Here is a 23,654-nt window from a genome sequence, read left to right as displayed (position 1 = left end):
AGCACATTTTTATAATTTTACTATTAACTCTGGTCCATGGCTTAAATTTAGGGTTCACTGTTTGTGTTGTGCAGTTCCATGGATTTTTTTAAAATTTTTTATCCTAGTAACATATATACAACAAAAAATTTCCCCCCTTTAAACCACATTCAAATATATAATTCACAACTTAGATATATAAATATATAAAAGCCAACTTTAAGACACTGTAGTCGACTCTATAATTCCAGAAAGGAAGCCCATGCCCCCTCTATTCTGCTGGAGAAGCCCAAGAAGGAAGTTCATCCATTTACTCAACAAACATTTTGTGTACCAGGCACCATTAGGCACTAGCAACACAAAGATGGGCATGAGCTGATCCCCTCAAAAATTTTCAAACTAGTGGATATTTGTCTATTGACCTCCAGGGCTTTGGGATTAAGAAATTAAGCCTGGAGAAACCGAGGTCTGGGAAGAGGTATCCAGATCCAGGAGAAGTGAAGAAATTTAGGTGCATCCTAGCATCTTGGCACTCCTCCACTCTGCCCTCTGGCCGTGCCCAGGGTCACTCCTGAAGACCAGGGCTGGTCCCACATCTGGGTCTTTCCTCTTGCAACTTGCCACCTCCAGCTCAGGCAACTGAGGGCAGACCTCTGAACCCATCCTTCCTCTGCAAGTCCAAGTCCCTTCCCAGGGCTCTAAGATCCTGCAGACCCAAAAGTATAGCTAGGAACCCAGAGGCCCAGATTCCTCTCCAAGTAGAGCTGCCCTCCAGCCCCTGCTTTTCCAGCCTGCTGACCCTCTTAACTCTTTCAGGCCCAATTTCAAGTTCACAGTCTTCCCAGCTCTAAGTTTTCCTCCTTCAGTGCTTCCCATCACCTCCCCACCTTCCCAGACTGTTCTTGGCCTCTTCCTCTCCTAATCTCTCGCTAATCCTCATGGCCAATCCCTTCCTCTGTCTCTTCTTGATCTCTCTCATGAGCCCAGCCTGCTGCTTCCCTCTGTGGCTTCTTTTAACCTCCTCTCCAGGCTTCCCCCTATAGCTGAGGCTCCTCTGGACTGAGGGTCTCCACTTCCTTCCCCCTTGTGCTCTCCATGCTTCCCCTAGAGCTGACTCGTCATTCTCCTCGTTATAGGAGTCTAGGTCTCCCATCTCTGCCTTCTCCTGATTCTCTGGGCCTGTCTCATCAGGGCTCCTTCAGGATGGCCCAGTCTCTGCCTCTCTAGTTGCTGCCCTCTCCTCTGCCCCCCTCTCTCCCCCTGCCCAGGGCTCTGTCCCACCAGTTCCTCTTTCTGTGTTCCAATCTCTGTGCTGCCCTGATCTCTTATGGTCTGGCTCTGTGGACCTCTGCCTCTACCCTGTGTCTAGCCATCCCTCTCTCTTCTCCCTCTCCCAGAGGGAGAGCCTATCTTTGGCTCTCCCCACTCTAATTCCCTCATTAGTTATCCCTGCTTTGACCTCTGTCTCTCTGTATCCCCACGGACATAGAATCTCTGTCTCTAGCTAAGTCTCTTGCTTCTGTGGCTTTCCCCTCTGACAATCTCCTTCCCCCTTTGTCTCCCCCTCTCTCCTTCTCCTCCTCTTCCTCTCTCTGTCTCTGAGTCTGCCTGTTGCCCATTTATCGCTCAGACTCTCCTTGTTCTCTCTGACTCTGACTTTGCCCCTCTGTCTCCACCCCCCCACCCCCGCCCACCGCCCACCTTCCCGAGATCTCTGTCTCGTCTCTCCCTCTCTCTTTGGGTCCTCACTCCCTCCCTCCCTCTCTCTTCCTCGGCTCTCTCCGGCTCCCTCTCTCGCCTCGGGTGACAGCGCTGCCTCTTTTGTTGGCTCCGCAGCCAATCGCGGCCGCTGACGACACGGGGGCCGGGGCTATAAAGGGCCCGGCCGGGCCTCGGGCCCCCCCAGCCGCCCGCCCCGGCCGCCCGCCCGCCCCGCCCGCGCGCCCCGCCGCCCCCGGCCCCCCCGGCCCCCCCTCGGCCGGGCAGCTCCCAATCCCGCGCCGCCCGGACCCCCTCCTCCTCCCTCCCTCCTCCCTCCGCCCCCTCCCCGCGGGACTCCGGCGTCCCCGCCCCCCAGTCCTCCCTCCCCTCCCCTCCAGCATGGTGCTCGCGGCCCCGCTGCTGCTGGGCTTCCTGCTCCTCGCCCTGGAGCTGCGGCCCCGGGGGGAGGCGGCCGAGGGCCCCGCGGCGGCGGCGGCGGCGGTGGCGGTGGCGGCGGGGGCCGGGGGGGAGCGCTTGAGCCGGCCAGCCCCGTCCGTGGCGCCGGAGCCAGACGGTTGCCCCGTGTGCGTGTGGCGGCAGCACAGCCGCGAGCTGCGCCTGGAGAGCATCAAGTCGCAGATCCTGAGCAAACTGCGGCTCAAGGAGGCGCCCAACATCAGCCGCGAGGTGGTGAAGCAGCTGCTGCCCAAGGCGCCGCCGCTGCAGCAGATCCTGGACTTGCACGACTTCCAGGGCGACGCGCTGCAGCCCGAGGACTTCCTGGAGGAGGATGAGTACCATGCCACCACCGAGACCGTCATTAGCATGGCCCAAGAGAGTAAGTGGGTGCCAGGGGTGGGGTGCTGGCTCCGGTGCCGGGAAGTCGAGCGCCTCCGTTTGGGAAGCGAGGCTCTCCCCGCTGCCTTGACAGGGAAGGCTTGTCCGCAAAAACTTGACTGGTTGCGGGGCGGGGGCTGCTCCATAGAAGTTTTTCGAACAGTGGAGATGGGCTGCGGAGTTGTATGCACGCCCCATCCGGGGAGGTGGAGGGAGGGGGCGGTAATCGGGCGGGTTGCGAGATACAGCCTCCCACCCCTGTGTGCGCTCAAGACCCATGCTCTGGAGTGTCCGGCAAAGCAGGGCCCCGCAACGGAGTGGACGGGTCAGCGACTCTATGAGACCTAAAGGGCCATGGTGGGGAGGCTGGAGAACAAAATCGGGTCCGGGATTCCTGCAGTCCCAGTCGGGCTGTGGTGCTCTCTGCCTCCCAATGGCCCTGACACCAACTCCCCACCCCCTCCACCCCGTGCTCCGCAACGCGCCCCCTGGACTGCCGAAAACCGAGTGCTCCTCTCCCTCTCCCAAGAACAGGATTTCTCCTGGCAAACCAGCTGGTACCCTCTCCACCCCGAGCCCCACCTCACACCCGGTCTCCCAAGGGGCCGGGAAAGCTGCGCTTTCTCGATACTGACGGAGCTCAGAGAACTCAGCTCCATTGCACTGAGGGCTAAGGGCATCTTTTTGGCCGTTCAAACCTTAGTAGTGTTCCAGCCCTCCTTCAACCGACCCTACGCGCAGCCGGACTTGAGGAAAGAGAGAAGACCTAGGGAAAAAGAGAAAGATCGGGGGAGGGTGGGGACTGCAGAGAACCCAGGCATCCGAGCTCCTGGCAAACGGAAGACGAACATGTTTAATAGACTTGAGCTGCTTTGAAATTTTATGGCCTGGAAAATCCCCCCCACTCTCCCTAGGGTCAGGTGACTCCCTCCTCCCCTCCCCCACTGAGGTACCCCCCACTCCCACCCTTCAACTCTGGGGAACCAGGCCCTCTCTTCTCCCAGTGGTTTTGCAAAGTCTCCCTGTGCCTCACCCCCCCACACACACACACAGTTTGGTTTAATGGCTCTAAACAGAAATGGGGGGGGGGCTGGTTTATTGGCAGATGGGTCATAAAAAGCGGGGGGCTGAGGGGAGTCCTAGTGGCCCACCCTCGTGGGAGACATACAGGAACCCAGGTGTGCATCTGGGAGGCTGAGTGCCACATACTGCCACACATATATCTGCAGCTCCCAATTCCACTGTACTTACTCAAGGCTGTAAAGAAAAGAGAACTGAAAGGACTAGAAAAGTAATTGGGGTTGAGAAGTGAGGAAATGGGGATCTAGTCTTGTGTTCTGCAGTCTCCCTTCTGTTCCTAAGGCTTTGAAGCTAGGGTCAGTCTGAGATTGAGGGCAGGGGTGATGGTAGTGGATTCTCTAAAGTTATAGAGGAATTCTGAAGAAGAGTTTGCTGGAAGAAGATGAAGGGTACAGAGAGAAAAGATACTCTAGTGTATGTATATAGTGTGTGAGGATTTCCAGGATGGGTAGCCAGGTGTGGACCAGCCCCCACCTTGCCGCTCTGTATCCTTAGCATCCCTTAACCAAAAGGCCTGAGCCTCTGGTGCAGGAAGTGAATGGACTCTGCATGCAGGGATGGGCAGTGCAAGTGAGGCTGGTGGGCAGGGGTGAGGGGGGCACCAGCCGGAGGGTCCCACACCAACTTCCACCCCATGCCACCCCAGGACTTAGATAACTAGGGAACTGGGTCTCTGGCCAGGTATTGCACGTCCCCTTTAAGAGCAAGCCTGAGCTCTTAAGAGAGGGAGGGGGAGCGGAGGAAAGGGGAGGGAGAGAGGGGAAAAGGAAAAAGAGACTTTTATAGTCTAATCCCCAGGGACCCGCTTTAATAAGAGACTTGTGCTCTGCTAATCGGGGGAGGTGTTTGTTAGCAGAGATGGCCTCCGCTCCCCTCCCCCTCCCTCCCTCCCCTCCCCCAGCCCTCAACCCTGTACCCCAACCCCCACCCCTGCAGTGCCTGCCCTAATTCCCTCCACCCTCTCGCTCTCCCACCCCAGCCTTCATCCTGGGGAACCCAGCCCCCTGCCCTTCTGGGATCCAAGCCCAGCCCCTCAGTTTCTCTCTCCTCCCCACTCCTAGAGGCCCCTGCCCTCTCAGCCCAACACCTCCTGCCCCTAGGCCCTCCAGCCCTGGTTAGGAGAGTGTGTGTTGGGGGGTGGGTGGGGATCAGGGAGGGGGTTGGGCTTTGCTGAAAATAGTGCAATGACCTCTCTCCGGACCAGCTCCGCCTACTAAACCTGACCTGCTGCCTTGCCACCATCCCGATCAATCCAACACAGATGTGGCCCCTTCCCTCCTGACGGGGGCTGGGCCTATGTGTATGTTGGGGGACTCTCTCAGCCCCGTTTGCTTCTGTGGCTCTACCTGCTTCTCCTTGTTTCCTCGCTCTGTACCCTTTCTAGCCTTTTTTCTGGCTTACCTCACTAGGTTAGGTACCTCCTCCTTTAGGCCTTCCAACTAACCCCCCCCCATTCCTTTGCATTCTCCCTTCTGTCCCAGTGCTCTCCAACCCCCAAACTTATTTCTTCTCCTTCTACCATGATCTACCCCTCGCTCCCCCTTTTCTCTATTCTATTTCCCTCACACCCTCCAGTCTATCCCCCATCTCTGCCCTTTTTCTTTCTTCCCTATGTCCTGTCACCTTCTGGCACCAACTGTCCTCACATCCACTGGGGGGAGAAGTAGGTGGGGAATAAGGGACTCTGTCTGAAGGAACCTGGGACTTAGAGGGATGGGGGCCCCTGGTGTCCAGTCCCCCACCTCCAAGCCCTGTGCATAAAGGGTCAGCTTAGGTGGGGGTATATTTAGAGCTTAGAAAAGAAATGATGTCTTTCTTTAGAGAGTAGAGAAGGAAAACTAACAATAAACCAACATTTATTGAGAAGCTATTAATATTTTCACATTCTTTACTGCTCTGCACACATATGAAGCAAGGATTATTATCATACCACACTGAGAAGTTTGGTGGGTAAGGTCAGATACTGGTTAATGAGGAGCCAGGCAATGATTACACCCACTTCACTTGTAGCCAAAGACTAGCGTTTAGATGCTAGGAAGAACTTTCAGACTCTTGCCTATATAATTTAAGATCGGAGATTTGGGGAGTTCATTCAACATGTATTTATTGAGCACTGCCTGGCACTATAGGAGGCACTAAAGACTCCACCCTCATGGAGATTAGTAACAATTGGCAAAGACAGGCAAGAAAATAGACAATTCCTATTCTGAAATTAGACATTGCATGCCGTTTGGATTGTTGCTTTTTCACCCCACCTCACCTAAAGCTTCCCTGCCCAGCTACTCTCCTAATCTTTGAATCTCCACTCCCCAAACCCTACCCCCACTGCACCATCACTGCAGCTCCAGCTAATAGGCTAATTGGGAGGGTTACCAGAGCCCTGTGATCTCAGAGAAAATCCAAGGAAAAGGAAGTTGCAGAGGGACTTTAGTGAGTCATGCCCTGAACATATGAAGATCACTAAACACTTTCCTCCATTTGGAGGGTCCTTCTCCCGGGAGGGGGGTGGGCGAGTGCTGATGGAAGACAACAATGCTGAAAAAGTCTTCCTTGATCCCCATGATTAGGCACAACTCAAGAGCTGGGTATGATGCATAAGGGCCTGCACTTCCTGATCATACCTATATGGCTCTGGAGGCTCAATCTTGATTCTTCCTCTCTCAGTCTACCTGGGGTGAGAATGGACATTCCTATCCAAGGCAGACATGATTTAGGGCATTCCCAATAGATTAGGAAGGGGAACTGGGAGGATCTGGAAGGGAAGTGGTAGTAGATTATCAAGAATCATCACAAAGGGTCAATTTATTTTCCAGAACAAGAGGAAATGGGCCAAAATATAAAGGTGGGATGTTGAACTTTTGTAAAGACTTACTGGCACTGGGCTGAGGAACCGAAGGAGACTTGGGAGAAAAGAAGACTGATTATAATAGATCTGGTGTGTTGAATATTATTCCTGGTGCTTTGGGCAAATAGAAGGAAACAACGTAAGTTCGTTTTTCCTTTCCTCAAAAGCTGAGGCTGTAATGGTGATGATGAGGAGGAGGAGGAAGCAGCTGAGGGTACTCCTCAGGGTGGAGGGAGCAGGGAGTCAAAATGCACAGGAAGTGCTTGGGCCCTTCCATTCTGTTAGGTGTGTTATTTCTAGTCAGAAGGAGCAAGAGGCCTAGATCTGACTTCTGGTGGATGTCATAGGATAAATTTAGACCAGTTCCGTATCTAGACCCTGGTTTATCCCTTCTGAGGCCATCTGTTTTGGAGGCTTGTGCCAGGCTCCACCTGAAACAGCAAAGTGACCAAAGACAGCAAGTGTGAGAAGAGGTATGGCTCCTGTGAAGATGATCAAAGGTTTAGAAAAAGTTGGAGCCTTAAACACTGGGGAAAGCTGGAGGAAGGGGAGGAAGCAGGTGGAGGGAGAATTACCCAGTAACTGTCTTTGTAGATTATCTGGTAGAGGTAAACCTACCCATTAGGGCAAATGGATTAGGGAATGGGTTCAGTTCAGTAAAGACGGATAGAGCCATCCTACAGGAAAAGACAGGAGGCACTGTGCTGGGCACCAAAGACACGGAAGTCAGCAAAACAGGCATGGGAGAGGAAGAGTAAGAAACACAGGAAAACTCAGGCTGAGGAGTCCAAACCGCCAAGGTCCCCTCGCTTCTGGCCTTTCAACCCAAGTCTGCTTCCACAGACACCCTTTGCTGATGCTATGCCCCTCTCTCCCATCAGCGGACCCTGCGGTGCAGACAGATGGTAGCCCTCTCTGCTGCCATTTCCACTTCAGCCCCAAGGTGATGTTCACGAAGGTACTGAAGGCCCAGCTGTGGGTGTATCTACGGCCCGTGCCGCGCCCCGCCACGGTCTACTTGCAGATCTTGCGACTGAAACCCCTAACTGGGGAAGGGACCGCGGGGGGAGGGGGCGGAAGCCGGCGTCATATCCGTATCCGCTCACTCAAGATCGAGCTGCACTCGCGCTCAGGCCACTGGCAAAGCATCGACTTCAAGCAGGTGCTACACAGCTGGTTCCGCCAACCGCAGAGCAACTGGGGCATTGAGATCAACGCCTTTGACCCCAGCGGCACAGATCTGGCTGTCACCTCCCTGGGGCCAGGAGCTGAGGGGCTGGTGAGCAGGGGCCTGAGGTGGTGGTGGTAGCAGATACATGTAACCTGGCCCTGAGGAGGTGGGGATGTTGGAGGGAGACCAAGAATGTGAAGAGGGTTTGGGGACCAGCATCGTTTCTCTGGGGCCAGGAGCTGATTCTAGAGGAGGCAGGGGGGGGTGGGGGGGTGGGGGGGGTGGCGCAGCTATCACTTTTCGGGAATCCAAGCCAGGCAACAGCTGAACACTGGATTTGGGGTGAGAATGTTAGTTAATGGGAGATCCGTGGGAACAACAAAATTGGCTGTTGATGAGGCCCTGGGCCAAGGAACTGATGAGGGTCAGGTTACCAGCGGAGGAAGAATTAGGGAAGGTGAGTGGAAGGAAGAGATGGCTAGCTGGCCAGAAAAATGGGCAGATGTGGGCTGGGGATGGAAGCAGTGGAAAAGCTGAGAAGTCAGCAGTCTCAGTTCTGGTTCCCCTATCAAAAAGCAAATGAGAAAGGTACAGGGAAGTGAGGGATGTTCAGGACCATGTCACATCTTTTTCTCCTCTCCCCACCCCCAGCATCCTTTCATGGAGCTGCGAGTCCTTGAAAACACAAAACGGTCCCGGCGGAACCTGGGCCTGGACTGTGATGAGCACTCAAGCGAGTCCCGCTGCTGCCGATATCCCCTCACAGTGGACTTCGAAGCTTTTGGCTGGGACTGGATCATTGCACCTAAGCGCTACAAGGCCAACTACTGCTCCGGCCAGTGCGAGTACATGTTCATGCAAAAGTATCCACACACCCACTTGGTGCAACAGGCTAATCCGAGAGGCTCTGCTGGGCCCTGCTGTACTCCCACCAAGATGTCCCCAATCAACATGCTCTACTTCAATGACAAGCAGCAGATTATCTACGGCAAGATCCCTGGCATGGTGGTGGATCGCTGTGGCTGCTCCTAAGGTGGGGGACAGAGATGCCTCCCCTCAGACCCTACCCCGAGACCCCCAGTCCTGACCCCCAGCCCCCCAGGCCCTAGAGCTCCCTCCACCTCTTCCCATGAACATCACACTTTGTTCCCTGCCCAAGCAGTGTGCAATACAACAGAGGGAGGCAGGTGGTGGGTGAGGGGCTGAGGGTCTTGGGGAAGAGGGGAAGGAGGAGGCATGGTCAGGGAGGGGACTGTTTGAGGTTTGCAGGTGAGAAGGTTTGGTGAGAAGACGAGAGATGTAGAGACAGAGGTAGAGACAGCAGGATAGAAAGAGGGACAAAAAGAGCAGCAGTGAGAAGGCAAAGGGATAGAGATGCAGAAGAGACAGGGATTAGGCAGAGACAAACAGTGAGAAAGAGACTGAAATGGAATAGTAAGAGACAGCCTCACACCAAGCCTCCTCTCTTCCACTGGCAAGGTGAAGGGTTTGGTATAGTTTGGGGAGATCCCCTGACTACCATTCTCAGTAAGAGAGGAAATCAAAAATCCATACTTAACTTCTTCCCTCTCTCCCTCCAACAATGGCCAGGGGGAGGGAAGTGAGGGCAGGGGCAAAAGTAAGGATTTTGGAATTTTATTTATTTATTTATTGTGACTTTTCATTTTTTGGTATTTGGCTTTACTGAAATAGGAGGGCCCCTGCCCACTGTGCCCCATTTGTCCCTTATTCCCCAAACCTTCTCTCCCCCAATACCCACCCACTTAAGCACTTGTATAAAGCCTCTGGGGTTGGGAATAGGAGTAGAGGGCAAGAGGGCTGACTTGGAAGTTTCCAACCCAAAATCACCCTACACAACCTTCCTGAGTCAAACAGGTTGAACTGAAGCCAGTGACCATGGGAACAGTAAGAGGTTAGGGTTTAGGAGCTAGGGGAAACGGGGAGCCCTCAATATCCAGGATCTATATAATGAGAGCCACTAAACTAACCCTCGGGCCCGCCCTCATAGTAATGAGTTATTTAGCCAGAGGGTGTGGACTGCTTATATCCAAATTCCCCTCAGCCAAGAGAGAGACCAAAGAGCCTGTGGAATGCTCCTGCTCCCAGCCTCTATCTTCAGGTCAAGAAAAAGGGGAGATTATAGAGATCCCAGAGTCCCCTAGGTCTGGGTAAGGTTAGGAGGGGGTCAGGAAAGGAGTAACAAGGAGGCTGAAGGTTACAGGGCATTTGAATCCAAATCACTGCTCTGGGCTAGAGAATACAGCCAGCAGACCACAGGGGAAGGGATTCTGGAAGGGGGGCATTTTAGTTCCCCAACCCCAAAGCTCAGGGTGGAAGCAGGGAGAATAAGGGAGCAGAGTGTCTATAATTATTTTTATCTTTTATTTTTGGAATTTAGCAGTACCTGGCAACAGGAGGGGGACAGTACAGTGGGGGAAAGCATCTGACAAGGCCAGTTAGAGTGGAGGATGGGAAAGATGGAGATTCCCTGGTTTGGAGGGCTAGGAAGCAGTCAGAGACTGATTGCCACTCCAAGTCACTAGCTGGGCGTGTTCACTCCTCCCACAATCCACACCCATTCTCCTCTGGACTCGCTGTGTGCCTCAGTTTCTTCCCCTCGATGGAAAAAAAATAGCACCCGCCACAGCAAAGAGATGAATTCTGAGCACTTACCACGGGCACTTTATGGACATAAAATACCTCTCGCTGTGGGACAGATAACCAGGGCACCAGAGTAGTGGTGAAGAGATGTGAGGCGTAGAGGAGTCACAGGCTTCAGAGTACAAGTTCCCTTTCTGCCTCCCAGCTGGACAATACCTGAAGCCAAGGAGTTGAGCAAAGTCTCCTGATCTACACCCTATCCATACCTCACCACCAGACCTCTTGGCTCCAGGCAAAAGCCTAGAGGATGTGAGGAGGAAGGGAAAAGGCCCTTCAGCAAAATTATCACTTAAGTAGCGTCACCAGTTACGGGTCTGATATAATACTGATCTAAGGTAAAGCCCAAGCTGGAGAGCTCACCAGGAAGGCTTGTTCTTTCCCAGAGAATGACTCTCCTGCCTGGCCCAGGCACTAGAAGGGGAAAAGGTATGTGATCAGCCTGGGAAGATGATGTTGGTGAACTTTAGCACCTTATTCCCTTTCCCATAGTGAGAAAGTAAGATAAGGTGTTTCCGTAGAGGAATGGGCAGGGGCTGTTAAGCTTTTCAACTCACCTCACATAGAACAGCTCTGCTAACCCGGAGCCTCTCCTCTCTGGCCGTTCTTCAACCCTCCTTCTGCCCCAATCTTGGAGAACAAGATACACCTGACCACCTACGCCATTCTCAATATTTCCCTGGTAGAGGTGAGGAACAGAGAAGTGAACAGAAAATGCCTCCTTCAAGGTCAAATGTCCATGTCTCTTGATCTTAGCATGGAGTGGGAGCTGGCATCAGATGACTTCCTTCTCCAGAGTTGGGGCATTAAACTTGGGGAACACTTAGAATATGCCCCTTTAATATCACCAAATAAAGATCTTTGGGGGGCGGGGTGGTCTTTCTCTCATAAATATAAATGAATGAGTTGAAGTCTTATTCCCCTGTTCCTCTCCACCCCCAAAGAGGCTTGGGGTCGCAGCCCAGAGACCCAGTGGGAACTAACACCTCCTCCCACCATATGATGTGTGTGGACCTGGCCAGTGCCCCTCTGAACATATCACAATTAGTGTAATTATTATTTACTTTGTGTACCTGTTACACTGTGTGTGTGACTGCCTTTGTTTGTTAAGGGTATCTGAAGAGTTTGGGGCTGAGAGGGGCACTGGAATGTCGGGAAAGGACTTCTTCACTGAGATCGAGGCTTCCTGGAGGAACTATTGCAAAAGGCCATCAGGCAGTTTTCAAGTTATGTGACAGAGGGCAAAGATGGCCATGGGGTGCTCTGATTTTGGGGATGGTCACATGACACAATCCAGCACTTGAACCTGAAAAAAGAAAAATAAAAGCAGTCAAAGAGTTTAGAATTCAGTGCTCAGCTCTTCTCCCTAGCCAAGCACCACATTTACACCGCAGACAACAGGAACAGAAGAGGATCTGAAGGAAGATGAAAGCTTGTGCTCAAAGACTAAGAAGATGGTGTCCTTGGAACAAGGGAAAAACTAGGCATGTGGGAGAAGGGTCTGGGATATGCAGCCCAAGGGATGATGGGCAAAGTATAGGAAAGGGAGAGGACTTTTAACAGCTCTTGAGAATATCCTTATTGTTTAAGAAAAAAAAAAAAATTTTCTCAAAATAATCCAGCTAATGTTTATCCTATTCTGCAGTCCTTGATCCTAGCTTTCCTTCACAAAATTACACCAAAATCCATAAACCAGACCAACATAACCATTCAACTTGACAGTATAACACGAGTGCTTAAGCATCTTAACTGTTCCTTGATTCCACTGATGTACTCAGAGCACAAAATTCCCAGGGAGCAAGAGTTGGGGGTGGCGAAGGAATTTCTCCTGACACATTTAAAAAAAAAGCTTTTTTGACATCAACCTGATCTAGAATGGGGGACAGGGTCACTGGGGGATCAGTGTGCCACCACGCTTTCCCTGTCCTGTCAGTTCTATCAGCAAATTGGCCCCATCCCAGACCAACTACAAGACTGAGGTTGGAATTTAGTGAGGGAAGAAAAAAGTGTTCAATATTGATCCTCCCAAGGCTTTACTGACATCTGTCCCCAACTTTTGGCTTGAGCTGAAAATATTTTCTCCCTCTACTGCTCATTTGTTTCCCATGCGGGGTATGAGAGGACACTAAGAGACTGCAAGACGTTTTAAGTTTATTCCTTATCCCAAAATATCCTCCTACCCAATACATAGGTAAATATCTTACTGTACTCTGCCATTACCCATGTATCATATGTCAGGCCCAAGCTAAGAACCAGTAGACAGCAGTTTTATAACTTTGGTCTGTAGTGGGGCAGAGGCAGGGAAATCAATCTTCTCACAGTAAGCTGAGGTAAGGGGGTAACTGGGACCCTTCCCACTTCTTCCCACTCTCCAAATTCACAAATGCATGTGCATATGTGCATGTACACACACAGACAAAAACAAGCACACTCACCTTCCTAATCTCTAGCTAGAACCTACTCTAGAAAAAAAAATTACTTCCACTGTACCTTAAACATGTAGTAAAACTAAGAACTTATACTTCTTGAATGCTTACTGTGTAAACTATGGTAAGCACATTGTGTGAGTACAGGGTATCATTTAATTAATAGGGTTCCTATTGGTACATGGTGTGGAGAGTCAGAATAATTAATTGGCCCAGGGCCTCAGACCTAGTGTGGTAGGACAAGGAATTAAACCTAAGTAGTTGCTAAAAAATATTACATTCTAATCTCTAAGTGATCTGAGAGATGGGAGAACTAAAAGCTGATAGGGTTGAGGGCACTAAGAAAGAGATAAAGGCTGGGAGCACCTTAGGCTCAAAAGGTCTACAAAGGTGTGAAATCTGCCATTTTCCAATCCCTTTGGAGGGAAAAATAAGAAGGGTCTGGAAATGTAGCAAGAAAGGGAGGTTAAATTGGGGGTGGAGGCTTCAATAATCAGAAGTGAGTGACATAGTTGTCAGAGGTCCTCATATAAGAAAACTGGGAAAAGTAGCCACCCTCCCCTTACCTGTCAGTGCCTGCCTTCCCCCCATCTCATCTGTATTTCTGTTTCTCATGTCAAACATGGCAACAGGACTGAGCTCAACAAGCCCATCCTGCCCTTATTCTCACCGTTCTTCCTAATGCCCTCAAGCCCCCCGAAGTTTCTAGTCTTCTATCTTCAGCAGTTCCCAGGAGGTGGGATGGGGGAAGGGCAGTTTAAGAGTGGTGGTGGAGAAAAGAGAATGATCCTAGAGAACCATAAAAAGGCACAGATTTACAGCTGAGGAAACTAGTTCCCTCCACAGCTTTTATAGACTCCCTCATTAAGAGCTTCCAGGTATGCAGAGAATGTCACAGCTTCAGGGCAGGGCAAAGATGGCTCAAGTCAGCTGGCCACACCTGGATCCTGGATCGGCTACTGTAGGGATACAGGAATAGGAAGGAAGAGAACTTGGATCCCAAATAAATAACTGCAAGCCTATTCTGTCTTTAAGATTGAATTGGTAAAAAGACCTTAGGCATGCTGAACTAGTCATGCTCAAAAAGTTATCTGTGGAAGACAACAGTGAGACAGGAAGGGGAGAATCTGGGGATCAGGCTTGGATGTAAGAGACTTCTGACCAACATATGGACAGCTGCTGGGATGGAATGAAAAAAGTAAAAGATCCCCACAAATTGTGAAACAATATATCAAAGAATTGGGGAAAGTAAGTTGGATGGGGAGAAGAATGATTGGCTTCAGGAATATAATGCAGAGGGGAAGGATGAAGACATGTCTGGAGAATGAGACAAAGTGAAGAAAAATTCTGAAGAATGCAGTGCTCTATTCCATTATCAGCGTTGGCTCTATCCCCTTTTCCTTTTCCTTATTTCTACCATCCTTGGGTAGAAAACTCTTTAATCTTTCTCTCAAACTAAAAAACAGCTATTTTCTCTGGTTCTGTTTTCAGATGAAGACAGAGTAGAGAAAGGAACGCTGGCCTCAATACCAGAGCCTGGAATAAAGAAAAGGAGAGGAGGACAGAAAAGGCCAGAAATGAGAAAAGGTCATTCCAATTGCCAGATTTATTTGGTTTGAGGTGTCAAAGTTTAGCCAACTTTCCCTTTTATTCATTTCTCCAAAGTCTCAGAATGGGGCAAAATTCACAACAAATGGGCAACCTTTAGATTTGCTCTCCAAGGCAGTTTTATTTAAGTGTGCAAACTTAGGTACCTGTCCATCCTCAGCAATCATAGTGACTTTACAGAAAGAGATTCTTCATGCTAGGAAGATCAAACCATTACCTTTTTATTTGTCAGAGAACTAGGCAGATTTTGGTAGAAATGAGAGCAAAGGGTTATGCCACAGCAACACAGGATCTTATCGTGATACCAAAGTCTTCAGGTAAGGTGCCAGGCTCATAATTTTGTTACCAAAAAAACAAACAAAATCAACCTTATGAAAACACCCAAAAATAAAGATTAAAAGGAGAAACCCTAAACTAATACATTTAGAATGATTAATAAAACAAGTCTCAGATCTATGTGAAACCTCAAATGCAAAAATGCAGCCAGCCTGGGAAGAGCCAGACCTTTTAGGAGGCTAAGTGAGGAAACTAGATTTTGGTAATATCCAAGAAATGTCACCAACCAAACTGCAAAAGCATCCGTCTGCAACATAGGAGAACTAGCACAAGGCTTGATTAGAAGGTAGAAGCCTCCAGACCCACTGCTTATGTTCCCAGTGATCTACGTTTGAATGCTTAACATCTCTGGCATCCTCTCTCATGTTCTGAATACCTACGCTTTTTTCTACCTCAGAGGGATATCCAGCCCATCTCCCTTCCTGAACCGTATAACCAACAAGGTCCTACAGACTGACTTCTGTCTGCTGGAACCAGACAGTATCACAATCATCTCCACCTGCCAGACCACCCTTGAAAACCACTCCTTCTCCTTCCTATAAGACTCTGGACTAGACTTTATTTAAGAAAACAAATGGCTTCTTTATTGGCCCAAAATACTATTTCCAATCATCAGCCCTGTATTCTCCCCATTTAACACACTTAAGTTACCCCAACCTGCCAAAGCTAAGATTCAGAGGATAACTTAGCCTCTTCTTGGAAGATAGAGAGATTAAAAAGGACATCTGTGAGTATGAGAGAAGGGAATAAATAGGCTTAAAGGGGTAGACTCAATTCTTTTCCTTGTCTTTTTTTTAAGGGATAAAGGCATTAAGGCTGATTCCCTGTAATATGTGCCCCTGAAGCTCCCCTTATCCATTCTAATCTGGCTCTGAGAAGTCAAAGAAGCACCTAATAACACACATTGCTCTCTTTTCTACAGTTTTTCTTTTTATTAACAAGCAAAATAATAAAAAAAAAAAAAGGAAAAAAAAAAAAAAAAACCCTCCTACCCCACACAACGACAACTTTCAAGCTGCAACAGCAGTTAAGTCAAACTGCTACTGGAGTTCTCAAATGTACCTGAGGTACACATTCCCTCATTGCAAGGCAGGACCTAGGCACAAGACTGTGCATTTAGGTATATAGGTGACCAAGAAGAATCAGTGACGGAAACCACTGGAGAACAGAAAGCATCAAGAACTTTTCATCAGGCAATCCCAAAGCGCTCTGCTCTTTTCCTCTTCTTTGCCTGTAAAAAAATAACCAAGTAGAAAAAATTTTATTGCAAGACAACAGTGCCCCAGGTTCCTTGCTGCTTTAATCCAAACCAACATGGGCTGTCCCAGGTGGAAGAATGGCCTAGGCTTAAGCTTAGCAGCCAAAGATTTCACTTTTGAATCTTTCTAGTTATCCAGTTAGAGCTGGGAGGTTTGGTGGCAAAGGGAGGATGAGGAGGAGAGAAAATGGAGGGCGGGAGTGGTAGTGGTAGAAAATAAAATTCCTGAAGGAAAGAAGGCTACTCAGCCTTAGAGCAACTCTTACAGGCTGGGGACAGTCTTCCAGTCAGAGGGGAGATGGGAGATTCCAGAGGACAAAGGGTTAACCACTGTTATTCATGGAAAAGGTGAGGCGGATGCCCTTCTGGGCAGTTAGGCCTAAGCAGCAGCTATTCCGCAGGCCTCCAAACCATAGAGAGGTATATAAATCTTCAATGCCAACAGAATAAATGGGGGTTGGGGGTGTGGGTGAGTCCGTGTCATGGATCTCTTAAGAGAAGCAGCATTGGAGAGAGGGCACAAAATCAGGAGTGGGGGGTGGGGGGTGGGGGAGAGGAGAAAGACCTTTTTGTTCTGGAAGAGACTCACAAAACAGCACAGAGTTCTTTACCCTCACTCCAATCACTGCCCTCAGCAAGGAGTGGACCTTTTTTCCATTCCATTCACACAGGAAGTTTAATTTAGATTAAGAAAAGCTGAGTGACACAAGCCCAGACCACTCCACCTGGACTACTGACACAATTTTTTGGAAAGAAAGAAAAGTCATCTAGTTCATATAAACTCCATCAGCCTCAGAAGTTACTACTCCCTTAGATACACTGCATCTTTCCCAAGAAAAACCACTGTTCCTTGCCACCCAACAAAATCCTCATTTCCCTTATCTTGGAGAGGCCAAATTTACCTACTTAGTGATCATGGCTGGTTTAATATTTCCTTGGCAAAGAGGGAGTAATTTTAAGTAAAATTAAAACAAACTTAATTTTACTTCTAGCTCATCCTGGTAGGTAAGTATGTAAGCAGATACTTACTTAGAGAGGTACTGCTTTATTCTGAAATAGAATCACAAAGGATATAAACTCCTTTAGTTTTTTTCTAGTGGAAAGGGTAAACTGATCAGACTCTAAAACTTCCAGAGTTTATTTACAAGACTAAGTAGTTCAGTACTTATTCATCAAGAAACTTTAAAAGATTTTCAGTGTGAGGTAATAGATTGTTAGAGGTCATTTCCAGAAATAGATGGAAAGAAGTAAATGTGAATTAAATGGAAGCAAGAAATGAACATTCCAAATTCTTTACCACCCAAGAAGCTTTCTATAATTCTAAATGTATTCATATTTCAACTGCTCTTTATGTACACCCCAGGTGACACTTGATCTCTATTATAAGAATACTTGCAAATTGGCAAATCAGCATTATGTTTGTCAATGCTTAGTCTCAGTGAATGTGTGGCATCCCAGGGGAAGCTGGCATATGGATGAACACAAAGACTTAATTTAAAAAAAAAAAAAAAAAAGTCATTCTTTCATCTTGTGAAACTATTTGTAAACAAAGTGATAGGAATGTGAATCTCATTTGATTTGATTCTATTGCCCAATTTCAGAGAGGAGTCAGCCACAACTATACTTGCGCCTGGGTTGGAGACAGCCTTCATTAAAACGATCACAAGAATGATGCATGGCAGATAACAATTAAAGACAGTACCATTTATTGAATACTTACAATATGACAGGCATTGTGGCCAAGCATTTTACATCGAATCAACTCATTAAATTCTTATAATACCACTTTGAGGTAGGTATATTATCCCCATTTCACAGATGATGAAACTGAACCTCTGAAAATACAATAACTTGTAGGTAATACTATAATAGTAAGTAAGTGGCAGGGCCACTCTCCAAACCCAAGCCTACATGTCCCAAAGCTTGTGATCCTTCCTTCTAGACTAACAGGTTATAACATTAAGTTAAGCATACCGATGGCTTCAGTGTGGCCACTTCATCCAGAAAACAGATACAAAACAAAAGGCAAAACACTTTGTCATTTAGGCACTTAAGAAGTAGAATGGGAGAAACAGTTTATTTACCCTCATTTCCCTTCAAGGGCTCTATGGAGCATTCTAAGTATATTTTACCTCTGTATCCTCTGTAGTTCCAGTTCCAGCTGAACTTGTGACAATCCCAAATCGCTCCTTCCTCCTCTTCAGCTTCTCATCATCTTCAGACTGTTCAGGGAAAAATAAACGGGGGTGGGGGGTGGGGAGACGTAAACAAGCTAGCCACTGTTCAAGGTAAATGGGAATGAAATTATAATTTACTGGTTACAATATACTGGCCAATCTTGTATCGAGAACTAAGGATCACACAAACAGAAAAATCGAAAACGAACAGGCCAGCATGTAGGCATGCTGTCCCTAGAATAACTAAAAACTTAATTTTAATTTTATTAAGTAGGGTCTAAATATTCATAGGTAGTCAAGAAATAGCAAGAAACACCCCTAAACAAAATTTCTATGTTCAAGAAATTTTGACAGTTTAGCAATGTGGAAATTGAGGTTTTACTAACATCTGCAGAGAACAAACTGGCAGAAAGTATCCAAACTACCTGTTAAACATTGCTTACAAGTTCCACTTACTTACTAAGGAAGGGAGAAGGGGAACCATAATAGTGTTTCTGAAGAGCTATAAAGAAATCCAATTGTTATAAATACACAGCAAAGTCATAAATAGAAAGCTCTGAACAAAGTTCTAAATGATTTTGGAAGGAGGTGAGTCAAGGTGTCAGCTGCAGTCATCTTTCTCTGAGATGCTATGGACCTTTCCCAAGCATCCAAGAGACTTCATGATGAACCTTGTCTGACCCGTAATTGAAGAGGGTGTTTCAGACTACTATGAGGTGGAGCTGGCCATTTTCCTATAGTTCTTTTAAAGATTGAGCTACTGTTCACTTCCAACACTGTTCAATGAAAGAGTTTAATGTATATTCCCATCAGGACCTAAACCCAGCTACTTTACCTATTCCACTTTAAGAGTTATCTTCTTCTTCTCCACCTTCCCCTATACCCACTCACTAGTAACCAAAAGCCAGTCCTAGGACTAGTAAACATCTGAAAATAGGTGGATGCCCTGGGTGTTTCCCCCACCAAAGGATTTTCTAGAACTTGGCACATCTAGACAAAGATCCCTTCCTCTCATACAGTTTGAGACATTCTACTCCATACACACATACCCACCCTTGCCACTAACCAATATAAGACCAGGCCAGAAGAATTCAAACAAACTTCTGAACACTTTCTGTGTGTGTGTGTTTTTAACCCCAAGGAGTTTATATTCCTGCAGTCTACAGGTAAGCTGTGACCACAGACGCCCCAAAACCATAGGGTTCAAAGCAAAGGCAATGTGTGTGTGTGGTGGCAATAGGGAGTGTTGGTAAATGGGAACTCTGTACCTTCTGCATGATTTTTCTGTAAACTGCTCTAAAAAAAAATAAGCAAAGGCAATCAAGCAACATGTAGAAACACAGGAATTTTTCAATAACTCTACCCTCAAATCCAACCAAGGAGTTGCCTTTGTCTTTATGACCACAGAAGCCACCTCTGCAGTCAAAAGCAGTCAAAAGGGCTATCTGATTTTCTGTGCTTTATTTGTTCAACTGTCTGTATCTTACTTTGGCTCTTTCAGCTTGAGAAATATTTCATTTTCTTCCTTTTGCCACACCTGCTTTTCAGTGAGTATGAAGAGCACTAAGAAAGGTTGGTTGCTATGAAGGAGTAGAGAATCCTACATATAAGTTATTTAGTCACAGCATATTACTAGAATAGATTATTACCTACAGTTTTTCTGCCCTTTTCATTATAACCACCAGCAATTCTGTAGAAGGTACATAATTAATGGAATCTACACTATTGTAAAACACTAAGCCAAGTATTCCTGTGCTTAATACTCATAAACTAAAATGATAATGATGATGATGATATTACAGCCACTAACACGTGAATGCTTACTATGTGCCAGGTACAGGTATTCCGTGGTTCTTTATATGCAATATTTCATTTATTTCTTATAACAACCCTATGAAGTAGGCACTATGATTAAATCCATTTCAAAGATAAGAAAACTGTGGCTTAGAGAAAAGAGGTTAAGTAACTTGCCCGAAGTCTCACAAATTAGTAAGTGGCAGGCCCTGGACTGGAACCCAGGACATTTACTCAAGAACTCCCTTTCCTACCTTTACCATCTCAAGTATCTCACATAAGCACTTTTCTCAAGTACCCGACATAAGCATTTATTTGGAAGAATAGTGGCAGAATGTAGGAAATGCTCAATTCCCAGGAAGAGAAGGATCTTTAGGACCTTTAGCTAAAAGCAGTTGTGAACCACTGTTGTCAACCACTTCCACATCACTCAAATAACGTGGGTCAATATTAGGATCCCACTCCCTTTCTACCAAACCATATGCCTCCACTTTAAAAATAACTAGGGATCTAAGGAAAGAACCCCAGTCAGTTATCTTATACTAAAACTTTTCTCACCTGAATTTATTTCTAACTATGGCTAATCAGTTATTCCATCTGTTGAACTATAATAAAAGAATTAGGAGGGTTTCCAAAGAACACAGGCCTCACCATATTTTTCTTTACTAAGGTCACTGGGAAAAGTTTTCTCAATTTTGTCTACAAAAGTTTAACATAAAAATGAATAAGGGATGTAAATGGAGACTGCAAAATGAAAATCCCTAAAATGTTCTAAATGAAATATCTTCATTTTGGTAAATCTCCTAGCCAAGCAGAAGACACTTGGGTGGTGGGGGTAGAGGAGTGGTAAGCATCCTATACCCTTCATGGGAAAAGGCATGGCTAGATCAGTATCTTGCTCAACTTCCCAAATATTCCTTTCTCATAAAATTTAGTGCTGGGGTATTTCAGCAAGTTAAAGCCACGGAAAGGAAGATGCTCCTTTTTGAATCCCAGCCATTCTCTCGGCACAAATGTTGAGGCCACTCTCTTCACAGATATCATCACAAAGCCTATGTCCATTTGGAATGTGTGGAATAGTCTTTACTGTGGCTTTCTATTTTGCTACCTCCTGAAATGGGGAATTTGAATTCTGAATTAAATTTCCTATATATTCTTTTGATCTCAAAGATGAGGAAAGAAAGAACAGGAAGAGAAGAGAACATACTTCTCTAGCCACTAAGGCTAATGTTAAGTATCAGAGATCTCCCCACAAGCTTCGCTTTTTAATCAGATATTTGGTGCCTCTCCTGCAGAACCAAGCAGAGCATCTGCTCCAAACCCACCAGGGTCTCCAGGGAGAAAAAAACAATACAGCTCCCCCTACCTCCCCACCCCCAACAAACAGCCTGCCTACCCCTCACCCACAGAGACCAGTGAGGGTTTTATTTATTTTGTGCATGCCTGCCCTTCCCTCCCAACCCAGTGCCCCTCAGCTCCCCTTCTAAAGCCTCTTTCCTCTCTGCCCTGCAGGGAAAGTGCACAACAGGCCCAGTAAATCAACACAGTTCTAATGATCTCTCTCACTTGACCCTTCTAGCGTGACGGTGTCGCATGGAAACAAACGTACAATAAACTTCACTTCATCTTTAGCTGCTTGCTGACAGGTTTTGATTCATGGGATGGCAAGACCCATCTGAGGGAAATTACCTCGATCAAAACGCATCTCTCTCTGCATTCATCAGACCCAATGCTCCCCCAGGCCATGCTCAAGTGCACAAATGGGGTTGTGCATCTGCAGGCAGAACTGACCCCTTGAGCTCAGTGTCATATGCATTTGCAAACCTTTCCCTTCTTCATCCTTCCCCCCTTTTCCTTCCGCAAACTCTCACCTATTAACAAATCTCTTTCTTCTTTCTACACACGCTCCTGTGTGGGAAGAGAAGTGCTTGAATCTGAAGCACCCTTATTTCCTATCAAATGCAAATTCTTCAAAACATACAACTTGCATCCAAAACCAGAGGGGAAACTTGTTCTCACCAACCAAACTCAGGCATTGGATGTTCAGACTGATACATATACTTCACTTTCCCCATCCTCTCATTCCCCAAGATTTAAACAGCAAGCCAACTGACTGACGCCAATAATTTCAGCATACATAACCCTCATACCACCCAACAAATGCCTTGTTTTCCTTCTTTAATTTCAATGATACAAATGAGAAAGAGAACTGTACAAAACAGACAGTGCCCATATAAGCAGCACAGGATAGAAAACATAATCTATATTTAATAAAGCCAAATAACCCCCATGAATCACTATCACTGGGTTTTCCACTATGCAATAAGTTCCAAAATGTGCTCCTTAGATGACATCTCCAACTTTTCAAATTTCACTTCTATCCATATTTCCCTTTCACATTTGGAAAATCCTCAAGCAACATAAAGAAAATACCTGCTGAGGGTAAAGGCTGAGAGACTCAAGGCTACTTCAAGATACAAATTACATGTATGAAGGTGCTTAGCATTTAGGAACTATCATATAAAAGGTGCTCAGTAAGTGCTAATTGTTTTTATTTTATTATTATTTTATTATTATTGTCCTAGAGACCAAATCTGAAATCACCACCAAAATTTTGAAGCTAATGAAGATCACAGAGGCAACAGACAAAAAAGTACCAACGATTTACTTTTTATTCCAGCTAAGAAGTAAGGTCACCAAAGGTTGTTAAGAATCAGACCCATTATCAGGGCAATAAAAAACTCCCTTTGGCTGCAAGAGAAGAGCATCTGGACAGATGATTAGATCTTAAGGTTAAAGTCTAGGACATGGCACAGAGTAGTAACTGGACAAAACTAGTCTTCTATACCAGGTGCTATTAATCATATTTTCTTCCTGGAACCCTAACAATCTAGGCTGCTAGACTTTACTAATTTTATCATACCTCATAATTAATGACCACCAAAAAATATCTATACAAGGTGATATCCAAGGGGATTGAGCAAGGATCCAGTCCCTTATCTCTGTAAACCCAAATCCAAAGATTCCTGGGGAATTGTTTTCACTGAATTACGTGATTATCAGTTTATACCAACATTTTCAGTTAACAATGAAACCATAAAATTAATTCATCCATTCACCAGTCAATTCAAACATCAACTGAGAATCTACTTTGGGTCAGGCACTGTTAAGGCATAAAGAACACAGAGATGAATAAGACAAAGTTCCTTAACTTCACGGAGCTTATGAATCCACCACTGAGTTACTGTAAAGATGTGTGCCATTGCTCATTACATTACCACATTATGAAGACCCATGAGAAAAATTTCTTTCTGGTCCCCAGACCCAAAGAGTTATACGTTTCTACAACAACTTGTTTTCACCTAAGGAGCCCTGTGAATCACTGTTTGAGCAGTGCAACTATGCTTGGTCTTTCATACTGACTGCTACAAAGTTTGAAGCCAAATGTGTATGTGTAGCCTATCTCTGTTAAGTGGTTTTTGGAAGTATTTTATTAGAAAGGAAAGAACAGTACTGAGGAGAGAAACATGAATCCAAAAATAGATAGATGCCCAACACCTAGCTCCTTAGGTAGAAGCAGCTTAGAGAACAAGATGAAACACACTAAGTTACAGAGTTGCTGCAGGTTCCTTAGGAACTTACTCCTCTCTGATATGTGAGTAATTTAAAAATACTTTAATGCTATGAGAAGAAAAAAAGAGAGGGGAAGGAGTTACCAGATGATAAAGAGAAAGTTTTAACTAACGGCTCTTGGCAATGGTTTCCATGGCAAATACACTGTAGC

At 46.7% G+C, this 23,654-nt stretch overlaps 2 protein-coding genes across 2 annotated transcripts in view; one reads left to right on the top strand and one right to left on the bottom strand.

Annotated features, from left to right (window-relative positions):
- The first annotated feature begins 2,052 nt into the window (after positions 1 to 2,052).
- Positions 2,053 to 11,350, top strand: GDF11 (growth differentiation factor 11). Its single transcript, XM_037847688.1, has 3 exons — positions 2,053 to 2,518; positions 7,324 to 7,721; positions 8,265 to 11,350. Exons 1-3 carry the CDS (start codon positions 2,080 to 2,082, stop codon positions 8,643 to 8,645), a joined length of 1,218 nt encoding a protein of 405 aa, XP_037703616.1. The 5' UTR covers positions 2,053 to 2,079; the 3' UTR covers positions 8,646 to 11,350.
- Positions 11,351 to 15,603: 4,253 nt separating this feature from the next.
- Positions 15,604 to 23,654, bottom strand: part of LOC119543056 (SAP domain containing ribonucleoprotein) — a 42,389-nt gene continuing 34,338 nt past the window's right edge. Inside the window, exons 10-11 of the mRNA XM_037847693.1 lie at positions 18,032 to 18,121; positions 15,604 to 15,872 (exon numbers count right to left, since the gene is read on the bottom strand). Of these exons, the coding sequence (XP_037703621.1) occupies positions 15,831 to 15,872; positions 18,032 to 18,121 (132 nt within the window). The 3' untranslated portion in view covers positions 15,604 to 15,830. The remainder of the gene's footprint in view (positions 15,873 to 18,031; positions 18,122 to 23,654) is intronic.

Source organism: Choloepus didactylus, chromosome 8 (assembly GCF_015220235.1).
Source record: "Choloepus didactylus isolate mChoDid1 chromosome 8, mChoDid1.pri, whole genome shotgun sequence".
NCBI classification, from domain to species: domain Eukaryota; kingdom Metazoa; phylum Chordata; class Mammalia; order Pilosa; family Megalonychidae; genus Choloepus; species Choloepus didactylus.
The sequence above is the reverse complement of the archived record's forward strand: the minus strand, read 5'-3'. Positions and strand labels throughout refer to the sequence as shown.